Here is a 12,274-nt window from a genome sequence, read left to right as displayed (position 1 = left end):
AAACTGTTTTAGCTTTAAGATGACTCCTACCTTGCCAAAATTTATATTTGTCCCCTAGTCTACTATCTCATGTTAATTTAAAAAGAATGATACATCAACACTATCAGTTCCATTTACAATCTTAAACACCTCAATCAGATCCTCCCCCCCCAAACTATTCTTTTTTCAAGAGAAACCAATTTGAGAGATTTCAGCCTCTCATTGTATAACAACCCCTCCATCCCAAGCACCATTCTATTAACCTCTCTCTGAACCCTTTCCAACAATTCAATGTCTTTCTTAAGGTAAGAAGCCCAAGACTGAACACAATATTCCAAATGTGGCCTAACCAGTAACCTGTACAATGAAAGTATAACCTCTTTAGACTATATGGTAGGTTGACAACAATAAAAATTGTTGGGTGTGTAAACAAGTCCTTTATTTGTTATGTAGAGGTTCCTGTCTTCCTGAAAACAAAGATGTGGGATGTTCAGGTGGTTTGCTTCCTGTTTCTCATCACTTTTGTTGCATCTCAAGAGTAAGTACATAATACCTCTACTATCTGCGAAACTGGTATGACAATTTACAAAAAGTTAGTTCCTGTTTGTCATTTTGCATTTCGTTGTAAAGTTGTTGACCTTTCTTGTCAGAGATGTGTGTATGTCTTTTTTTTTTAGCCAAATAATTTATTTTCATCTTCTACACTACCAGGCATGTATAATTATAGTTTTTGCAAAGTTTTGTAACTTGTCATCCAGCTGCAGCAGAGATTTCTTTACAATAAATATACAATCATAAGTAAATCAAGCTTATTTTTATGCACTGATAAATTTATTTTTATGTATTAGTTATCAGTGAATAACTATTGTTTCATCCTAAAGATTTTTTTTTTCAAGATTAAAAAGGCAAATTTTGGTAAATATTGGTTTTATATTCTGTAAGGTAAATTTTCAAATTCATTTATATACTAACCATAAGAATTGTATGAAATATGATTATATAAGGGATATCTACAGTTATTGATTATAACATGACCTTTGTTGTTGTTTTTTCTTTGTCTTTGTATGTTTACTGTCAAAAAAACTGAAATGGGATGTTTAATGGGAGAGAAACGAATAAGATCCTACTGATATTTAAGTGATATTGATCCTCTTTTGTTTCTGTCATACATAGTTCATAGCCTCTTTAGTCATAAAAGTTAGGGTAATCAAGTTATGTACAGGAATAACAGTTTTCCAAGTAATAGGTTAATTTTATAACTTAAAAAAATAAATGGGTAAATTTTTAATGTCTAACAAAACAAGAGGAGAAAAAAAATCAATCTAGAAGTAAGTGTGCATTTAGAGATACGAGATTTTTGTGGGGGCACGTTATACATAAAAATTGTTCTTAGCAAGTGCACACTTTATCTCTAAAAGTAAGTAAGTAAGAGAGCAATGTATAACCTTTTCTATGTATGAAATAGTTAAGCTTATGTTATCTGCACGTAAATTGTTAAAGCTGATATAAAGTTGTCTTGGAAAACAGAACAACTGAGGCCCCTGTAGTTGAATCAACATCACCAGCTCCAGCTAATAATGCAACATACACTATTGTTGCTCCAGCAAAGCTCAGACCCAATCTTGAGTATCATGTCAGTGTATCAGTTCATGATGTCAAATCTCCAGTGGAAGTGACAGTAGCTGTGGCTGGACCAGCTGATAATGGAAACTTCAATACAGTGAACAGCGTTGTCACTTTAAATTCACGTACGATTTTCTCATAGATTTATTACTGTATATTATGTTATCAAAACTTTCCATTAAAAAAAAAAAGTCAACTTGTGCACAACAAATAACTGCACTTTTTCTGTCCTAAATGTTTAATATAAATGATTTTTTAGTAAATGATACAAGAATAATTTTTATTTTCTTTAGTTTTCAAATTAACTTGAATGCAAACTAAAGGAAGTTTACTTTTAAACTGTTTACCTATAACAAAATACATATTATTATGGAAAATGTGCTTTTATAGATGAATTTCAATATTTAAATGAAATATTTAAATGCTTAGAAATTGAATTACAAGCTTGATATCTAAATAATGTGTACTGGAAACTTTTGAATGTGCATAAATATTTTGTTTGTGTCTTATTAATGATATTTTTATTTTATAGGTGAAACACAGATTTTAAATTTTCAGGTAAGGTTTTACATAAATTTGAGGAACCTTTGTGTTTATTTTTTAACTAACTGTAGACTAGTATCTTGTATGGGGGAGGGGGGAATTCTGTTTTGTCTAAATTTAGAACAAAAAGTTTTTGAACAACTTATTCATAGATTAAAAGAAATTAACTCTACTAGTAAACCAACCATTTGTTTAATTGATATTGGCTTATCATAATAATTAAATATTTTATTCACATTTAAGCTTTTAAGTAAACTGTTATTTTTTTACATAATTATCACATTTATGTAAACGTTTAAAAATTAGAATACAAACCACAGTTTATTCCTTTTATGCCAATATCTGATATATTTTAAACTTTTCAAATGGATTTGTTTTTTAGTATCCAAATATTGTTTATTAAAGAAATAAGCATGCTCCCTTTTTAATTCTGATAATTTCAACAGATTGGGGAATGGGGACCTGGAAAGTACAACTTGACAGTATCTGGAACAGGAGGGCTTACTTTTCGTAATGAAACAGCTTTGGAATATGAACATAAAAGCTATTCCGTGTTTATCCAAACTGATAAAGCCATCTACAAACCCAATGAGCTAGGTATGGTAATAACATTACAATATTGATAATGTATATTTGTCATTATTTGAAACTGTGTAGTAAACCTGATACATAAGTGAAAACCAAATGTAAAGCTCCTATGAGCTTCAGCTAGGTTGAAATGTGTTCAAAGTAAATCTCTTTTGGTTTTAAACTGTTGTTGATATTTTGATGAGTTTATTTGCAATTTTATTTATCAGAGTTCATTGTGTTTATATTTTTTCTGTTGAACTGAGCACTGCTGGTTCACTAAATAACTAGCTGTGATTTGTTTCGTAGTACACACTGCAAGCTTTTGAATTTAATATTTGGAATATGGCTTTGAATTTCTGATACTTGTTAATTAAGATACAGTATGTTTACAACATTAAAAAATACATGTTAATATCCAAAAATAATGTTATACTATCAGTTCATTAAAGGAGGATTATACCATAATATGTATAAATGTTACTCTTTTAAGTAGTTCTGTGTAAAAGTAGTGCTAAGACAAAAAAGCTAATAATTACGTTGCCTGTTATTAATTTGTTTTCTTGTGGTTATTTGTTAGCTCTTGGATATGAGATGGCACTATCTCATTAATTTCAGAATCTTTTGAAATATTTGTTTCATTTTTACATTATGAAGTATGACTAACATTTGCAAACCGAATTATGTAAATAGTTTAAAATATATTCTTTGTAAAGTATTACAAAGATAAGTAAAAAAATATATTATCATACTGCTTTTTTAGCAGGATAATGAATGTGTAAAAATATTTTTACAGTCCAGTACAGAGTGATAGTTGTCAATCCTTTCCTGATTCCTAGTGTGACGGGTGCTATAGATATTCATATCACGGTAAGCATCTTTCATCAGTATAAGAAGCAAGTCATGATTTCGTCAATAGTAGTGCTGTATATGTTTGTACTAATTACATCACTTTATGATTCATGCTGCTGGAAATGTAGAACACAAACTTAATGACTGCCAACTGACTTTAAGGTAATACTACTGTAATAAGATTGTATACTGTTGAGCATCCTTCTTTTTTTTTCTTTTTTTCTATACTATCATTCATAGCAATAAGTGGTAATAGAAACCATCAATGTTTAAGGCCCATTTAAAAACTTGCTAGCCATTAGCATATATAAGAAATCACATCAGTTTATTTTAATTGTTTATGATAATAAAATAAACCTAATTTATTATTTGGTATTGGATGTACCACCTGTAAATGTGTACACTGAACTTTTAAGCCACTGAATTAAAAAGTGTCCATATACAATAGAGGGAGTTTAGAAATTGAGAATAGTATAGAAAGGAAAAACCAGATTTCTGAATGCTTATACAATACTTATTTCTATAACCATTTTGAGACTAAAGTAAATAGTACTTTCATAGGTTCTACTCTTTTTATAGAATGTAATAAATATATTCCATATTAAGTAGCTCATTTACCTGCCTTTAGATGTAGCCTCATGTGTTTGTGGAATGGGTAGCATGCTTGCCTGTCTTTAGATGTAGCCTCGTGTGTTTGGGGGATGGATAGCCTGCTTGCCTGTCTTTAGATGTAGCCTCATGTGTTTGGGGGATAGATAGCCTGATTGTCTGTCTTTAGGTAATTCAAATTGACTGTTTGTGATACAGCTTGTGACTTTCATATGTGTCAAACCATGTATAGTAAACAACATCACATGGAATATTCGTGTCAGTTGGATACCCATCAGTTCTTGCACACGTGTAAAACTTCATCTGTTATACCCTGTAGAATGGTGTCTTTGAACATAATTTTTGTTTCAGGTTCTTGTTTTGTTAAATTTCACCAATGTGACCACCTACTCTAACGTAATGAATAGAATTTATAAATTATTTTTGACAAGTAACTATTTATATTAATTGCATGTGTACTTCTAAGTTGTGGTTCAATGATGAAACACAATTTTTAATGGATATTTTATTATAGGATGGCAAAGGAAATCTAATCAAACAATGGCAGAGAGTCTTTACATCAAAAGGTAAGACAAAACATGTTTATGTTTGTTTTTGTCTCGTTCTAACAGCCACTTAGATAATGCCACTTATGGAGCATGTTTTATCTTCTGATGTACGTTTTCTTTTTTACTTAATGGAGGATTAAACAGACAGTATTTTTTGTTACTCCTGCTTCACAGTAACCCAAGAGCTATTGCATTATTGATTTAAAGCACAGTTGTTTTTTCAGTACATATTCTTGAAATAAGGTACTTTAGGATTAGAAGATAGACTTAATATGAGAAATATTTGCATTAAAGCAATTGCTAATCACAACACTTGTTCACGGGTTCATTAAAAAAGTGCAAAGACAAAATAGAGATTAATTTCCAATTGTTTGTTTGCTGGCTATCTTTAACTAAAGGTAACATTTTGAGTCAAATCTTCATGAAAATTTCTTGCTGCTCTATGCACATCTAGAGGTTCATAAATTTTTTATCCATTTTTGTGGGATAAAACAAAATATATTTGCTATTATTAGTTCATTATTCACATGTGTAACATAATTTTACTTAACGTTTACATTATTAAAAAATATTGTATCTGGATTAAAGCTTCTTTTTTTTTTCAGGTATTGTGTCTTTGGACTTCCAATTAGCGGATCAACCTGTTCTGGGAGATTGGCATATTGTTGTGAATGTCTTGGTATGTTGTACTTGTCTTTTTCTTCTCTAAACAATTAATTTGTTGACTTTTCTGCACTTAACTGGCTATTTTGAGCAGAAATTCAGCATTGCAATAATTCTAAAAATTAAATTTCATAGTTCTCACCTTGTACCTTAAGTTTTATAATAGTTAACTCTTAGGATTGTTGTTTTGAAACTAGAAAGACAAAGATTTTATTCATTATCCAATCATCAATAGAAATTTTCATTTTTTTTTTAGGATTAAGAACCTTTATTTAATAAATTAAAAGTTTGATTCAACTGTCTAAGTCAACGACATTGTAGAATTTAACTATATATTCATTTCCTTGTTTCCCGAAGTTTGCACAAAATATGCACACTATTATTATGATTTGTATGTATTATTTAGTTAAATTAGCAGAAATGCCACTCTGTGGGCGTCTGTTTGTGTTTGTAATTACTAATGAAAGTATTCATATCTCATTGAAAAAAAACTTTAAAAAAGTGAACATTTTCTAAAAAATAATTTTTTCCTGGAAAGTATTGCATGGGAAAAGTGTTCGGATTGTGCTCTTTAGTCATATGCAACTGATTGCATTGATATAAACTGTAATATTTTTATATATTAAAAGTGGTACCATTTATTGAAAATGTATTAGATTTTTTTTAAGAACTCCAGTTTCTCAGTACTACATTTAAAAATATCATCAATAAAAATATAATATAACCCTTACGTACAGTCCTAGTGAAAGTCGTGTTCTTGTTGTGAGGAGAGTACTTTTATTTAAAATTGTGTTCTATTATAAAGAAATGGTTGTTGTACATACCACAATTATTTGTCTAATTGACTAAATCTTGAATACCCAATGTGTTAAAATTTTATGGAATTTTGTTTGTGATGCCAATCAATAGATGGCGCCAGATTATATTTATTATTTGAGTCACATACATATATACATGCTACATCCATTATAGTGAGATAAGATTTAAGAAAGGTGCTCACATACTTTTATGCTACTTCTAATTATGATATATTCAGATGAAACTGAGTTAATCTAAGAGCAATGGGATAGGTTTGTTAATAACAGAATGTACAACAAGATGCTTATTATAAAATAGTACTGGATTTCTGAATAACTGAGTTTGTAAGAATATAATAGTCAGGAGACAATGTAAAATGCAAGTAAATAATTTCTATATATTCAAAAACACAAATGCAATTTTTTTACTTATGATCATCCATCTCTTTAATGCTGGATCAGTTAGCTTCCTTTCAAACTGATCAGGTCAAGGTCAGCTACCAGTCTGTTTAAATTTTATAACCTCAATATACCACCTGACCTACCATTGAAGGACACTGCTGTCTATTTTTTTGCACCCAGAACAGGTGTGACTTCAGTATAATGACAAGGACGAAAGGCAGCTAGAATGAAATCAACATAACACATGGTCAAGAAAATCATTGTGTACATACTCAAAATAACTGATAAATTTATAATAAATACTATATTAATACAAGAATGTAGAAATGCACAGTATATTTATATACCACTCTTTTCTCCTTCCATTACTTCAGACTTGATCTCAAACCAATGATTAGTTTACATTTTATTGGCTTTAAACACACACACACACTGGTCAAGGAGTATTGTGACCTTCTCATACTCCTTTAAACACTTATATGGAACACAGACATCATAACCCTTGAACAATGAAATATAATTCGTAAACACCTTTTAACAGAGAATTCATATTTTAAAGGAATATATTTCAAGCAGAACAGTGAAAAATTGCAATTGCACAATGTGAAAGAAAGAAATCCTTTGAATTGTGTTCCACATAGTAATCACTTCAATACAAAACATGAATTCATAAATATTTATCTATAAATACAGTCTATAGTGAACACCATTCAACAAAGAGTTATTTCAAAAATATTCTTTAACATCATACTGAAGTCAGTCATAATACAAAATCATAGTACCATAGAACAAAATGATTCTTTTAACACACTTGCATGAAAAAAAAAAATTATTATCACCAAAAAATATTCTTTTACACTAATAATCATCATTTAGGATAACCCCAACATTACTAAAATGTCTTTCAATACCAAAGCCTGAAATGCCTGGTGTAAAGTCCTTGAGTAGTTTTACACAGAATTCAAAACAAACAAACAAAATCTTTGAATGCTACACATGAAATAAGATAAAAAGAAGCACCAAAAAGAATCCTTTAACGATAAAGAATAATACAATATGCTGAAATTAAAGATACAGGACACACCCTTACAAACCGTATGCAGTGTGTGAGTGTGGGTATATACATGGAGTCTTAGTTTCTTGAACCTATACTTGGTTTGTATTGTGGTTCATCTTGAAAGTAGAAAAGCTGAAGATTTAGAATATTCCATTAAAATATCTACATATATAGACTGAAGAAAATAACAAAAGTTAAATTAACAAGTAAGAATACAAGTCATATTTACATAAGTTTACTCAACAATTTTCCCTTCAGGCATCGCAAAATAATCGCCAACAGAATTTACACTAAAGACTTTTGAGCTAAACTTCTCATAAGTCAGGATTAAATATTCATGCTGTTACTACATTGTATATCAAATATACACTCTGCAAAAACACAACTCTTGCAGCAAGTGAAGAAGTTACACACTCTTCATGTATCCCAGAAAAGATCATGATCATGCTGTATTCTCTGTAGAGCTCTTGCCAATCTGCTAGATCAGGGGAGTGATTCCTGTGAAACATTCCACCTTGGAAAAAAATCACTTGGTATCTCAAAAAGCAAATGTTGCAAGGTTTTCTCAGCTGAGTTTTTTTAACTTCTAGTCATCATTCAGCTGTGCAAACTGTTGATGGACTAGGTATTTCATCTACTAACTCCAGCTGCCTTAATTCTGTTAATCAAGCAGCTATCATCCAATATCCTATGAATATATCTCTTGTAGTGAAACTACATGATAGTTTGGAAAGTTAGTGTCCTATTAATCTTGCGATCAACAAACCATCCTAACTTTAGATAATCGAGTAGTAATCATACAATGTGGTGCATATACAATACCACATGTTATGTGAAAATTGCACATATTCAGAAACATCTGATAAATTTAGATTATATTGTATTAATACAAAAAGGTAGAAGTGCAAAATAAGTTTGATATATTCAGGTGAACAAAATTAACTCAAGATCTTTATTGGATAAGTCCACTAAACTGGGGATTTCACAACATATGGTGTTATGGGACATTGCAGAAGGTATACTGGCTGAGTTTAGATCTAAGAATAAATGGTCTGAATAAAGTACGAGATGCTACAAACATAATTTTTATTAGTACAAGGACAAAAAATCTGTGTATACTTGTGTGAGCAATTCAACAATAATCTCTATTGGATCAGTGTATAGGAATTCAGGCTTCATTCTCTCAGAGCAAATTCCTGAAGAACTACACACAGACATTGTTCATTTGACTAGCAGAATGTTACTGCAGCATTTTGACAAGTCAAGTCTGTGTCATCTGGTATGAGAAAGATAAACAAAGCCATAAGGCAATGACGGAAGTGAGAAACTTCAACAGTTTTCTGAACCAAGTGTATTATACCGAAACTGTTGCATATTCAGAACTAATAATAAATTCAGAATAAATATAGATTCTTCAGGAAAGAGAAACTTCTGGTATATTCCTATACCACATAATCATAGTAGTGAGAACACACAAACATATATAAACACATCTCTCTTGTTTCTTTGTTAATTTTGTTTTTACTTGCACTAGTCATTCTTTAGTAACATGCCTACCATGCTAGAGGTGTACAGTGATTATATTGGTTATTTGGTTATTAAGCCTAAATATGTTACTCTTATAGTGTAGACAAGTCTGAACCTGTTTGCTTGTTTTATAACAGTAGCTTGGAAACTGAGATAATCCTGTTTATTGATCTACTTGATATTTTTTAATTCTAGGGCCAGAGCTTTAACAAATCTTTTACAGTTGCTGAGTATGGTGAGTATAGAATAAAACTTTTTCGTTAATCTTGGCATGAAGTATTTGACTTTCTTTTTTTAACAGAAAACTAGAACATATGCCATAAATATATTGCTACCAAAATTTTTATGTAATAGTTTAAATAGAAAGTGAAATTAAGAAAAGTGTTAAATTGAATAATAGCAAATTTCAGTCAAATTGTCTTTAAGATTTTCAATAATAAAATGCTTCTGTGTTGTAAACACTATTAAATGATCAAAAATTTTAAATGTATTAAATGGTATTTTGTCTTTTATTGATACATAGTATAGAAAAGTTGTATGTGGAAGGAAGCTACTATTTGTATGTGTTTATCAGCATTCCTAAATCCATGTACACATTACTCGATACTTGTATCTATAAACAGAGGACAGGTATGTAAGTAGCATTGCATCATAGGCTGCCTAATAATAACAGAAACAAACTCATCTTTGGCTTCTGTTTATTTCTAAACCATAACTACACAGTTTAACATAACAGTTTATAACAAAAACTGCAAGTATTAGTGTCAGTTTGTGAATGGTTGGGATGAGGAACCTTTTATACTTGTTCCTAATGCTTGTTTTATATTTGCATTTAGAGATAACTTGTGTGACTGTTAAGTTTTTTTTCACCTGGAAGTTTATATTTTCATAAGAGTTGTTGTCTCGCAGTTCTTCCTACTTTTGAAGTGAAGGTTGATCTTCCTCCATATGCCACTTACAACAAGTCTTCTATTGTTGCCACTATTAGAGCCATGTAAGTCTCTCTTATAAACTTCTAAAAGTTGAAATAGTGTTTATCTTGGATATTGAATTAGTCATTGCAGTTATAGTTTTGTGGTAACATCCCTGTTCATCTACTCCCATTGGCAATAGACTAAATTGGAGTAGACAAAATGAGAATGGCCCTAAAAAATATACAATCATCAGGCTGTCAAATATAGAATAAGGTTTAGATACAAATATCACTTTGGCAAAGTTTTATTAACAAAGCATTTTTGTATTCCTTCTGTTTACAATGCAATGAAATAAACTTTTAAAACATTTACACATCAATGTTTCTTATGTACATGCACATATATACTACATATATATATATATATATATCACAAAAACCTAGCTTGTTCTGAAGAAACTATGATACTGCTTTAAAGTTTTGTTCATTTTACAATAAAGTGGCATATCAAGTTTACAGAAAAAATATAAAACGTTTATTTTGGTATATGTTTACATTAGAGTAGACTAAATGGGAATAAACCAGTTTTGCATAGGTAATGATTGAGTTGATGTAGTTTGATAGGTATTTTGTTTCTGTGGAGTGAATTCACAAACCTTATTCTTTACAAAGTCAATTAGGATTAAGCTCATAAACTTTGATACAAAAAATGTTTCCTGGATCTTGTTTGGACATACGTACTTTAGGCTAATAGACTAAAGCTGTAGCCAAAGAACTACATTCAGTCGTTTATATATAATATAATAAAAAATACTGGCCATATTTTGGTAAAATTAGGTTCCATATCTTGCTGTAGAAAGAAGAATACCAAATAGTAAGTCATAAAGTCTTGAATTAGCCTTTTCATAATACCAAAGTAACAAGTTAGTATTTGACTTTGAGATTCCTGAGAAGATATTGTGATAGTTATATAATGAAAAAAATTTACAGGGTGATGCAAAAGTAATGTACTGCTGATAAATATTGTTCTTACTAAGATTGTGGTAAAACTGATTTCTGTTTCACTTTTTTTCTTTTGTTACTGTAATTGGTTAGGATGTCATTAACTTTGCAAGAATCTAAATTATCCTGTTGTGACATTTTGTTCTGATATAATTGGTATGCATTTTGAATAGTTGTAAAGTCAGTGTTGAAAATTATGGTAATGTGCAATTTTTACATCACCCTGTATTAATTATCCAAAAGAAAAACTTTTGATCCTCAGAAAAGAAACAATTAGTTTTTTCCTCCATTTTGACTTAAATCAGAGCTACCATGATATGAATATTAATTTGCTTTTTTGGTTTATATAACTAAATAATGACAAGCTTTTTGTGCTATTACAGAAATTATTAGTGCAAGTTTCAACTTAAAATTATGCTGGTCAGTGTTAATTATTAATGATGTATTACATTCTTTAGAGAACACTTGTAGTGAGTGTGAGAAAAGTTCGTTGGTATCGTACAAATTTGTAATTGTATCTAATGTATAGTTTATTAGAGCCCCTACATGAAACCTTAGTCATTGGTGAATTAAAAATATGATTCTCCATCAGATATACGTATGGTAAACCTGTGAAAGGAGACCTTACTCTTACAGTTGCTCCACGCACCAGATACAACAGTTTGTCTGTTAGGCCTTACGAATCTATTCAGAGAAAAGTCGAGGTGAGATCTGAACCACAACTTCTACTTTTTATATTTGAAACTGTATGAGCTCATCATATTCTGACTTTAATTTCTGCTGATTGCATATAAATTAAAAACCAATATAATGTATTTATATATAATAATTTTTTAACCTTTTAAAGCTTAATATTTAGCTACATGGACATAAACCAGAGTTGTCTTAACGTGATAAATAACTTGAAAAACCTAAATACCACTTGACAGTGTAATAAAAAATAAGGAATACAGCTATAATGTGGTAAAATACGAAAATTGTTAAGAAGACTTAAAGAGAAAAAAAATGTATAGGTTTTTTCTAATGACCTTCAACAGAGGTCCCAATAACAGTTAATTGGATGAAAACATTGACTTTTTTTTTTCTTGTATAGTTGTTAATTCTTTCCAAGACCATAACTAGTCTAAATTAAGAAAAGATGGGGGTCAGTTTTTCCAGGTAGTAGAAAATGGCTTTAATTCATTTTAAGGTG

The 12,274-nt window shown here is 30.0% G+C and overlaps 1 protein-coding gene across 3 annotated transcripts in view; it reads left to right on the top strand.

Moving 5' to 3' along the window:
* LOC106470411 (CD109 antigen-like) overlaps positions 1-12,274 on the top strand; it is a 77,369-nt gene that overhangs the window by 25,165 nt on the left and 39,930 nt on the right. For all 3 annotated transcript variants that reach the window (XM_013930967.2, XM_022399001.1, XM_022399000.1), the window contains exons 2-11: positions 433-517; positions 1,507-1,727; positions 2,135-2,160; positions 2,592-2,742; positions 3,509-3,582; positions 4,688-4,739; positions 5,327-5,400; positions 9,363-9,402; positions 10,077-10,161; positions 11,675-11,786. In XM_013930967.2, the coding sequence (XP_013786421.1) occupies positions 459-517; positions 1,507-1,727; positions 2,135-2,160; positions 2,592-2,742; positions 3,509-3,582; positions 4,688-4,739; positions 5,327-5,400; positions 9,363-9,402; positions 10,077-10,161; positions 11,675-11,786 (894 nt within the window). In that variant the 5' untranslated portion in view covers positions 433-458. The remainder of the gene's footprint in view (positions 1-432; positions 518-1,506; positions 1,728-2,134; positions 2,161-2,591; positions 2,743-3,508; positions 3,583-4,687; positions 4,740-5,326; positions 5,401-9,362; positions 9,403-10,076; positions 10,162-11,674; positions 11,787-12,274) is intronic.

This window comes from Limulus polyphemus, unplaced genomic scaffold (genome assembly GCF_000517525.1).
Source record: "Limulus polyphemus unplaced genomic scaffold, Limulus_polyphemus-2.1.2 Scaffold3986, whole genome shotgun sequence".
Taxonomy (NCBI): domain Eukaryota; kingdom Metazoa; phylum Arthropoda; class Merostomata; order Xiphosura; family Limulidae; genus Limulus; species Limulus polyphemus.
Note: the sequence above shows the minus strand (reverse complement) of the source record. Positions and strands in the feature narration are given on the sequence as shown.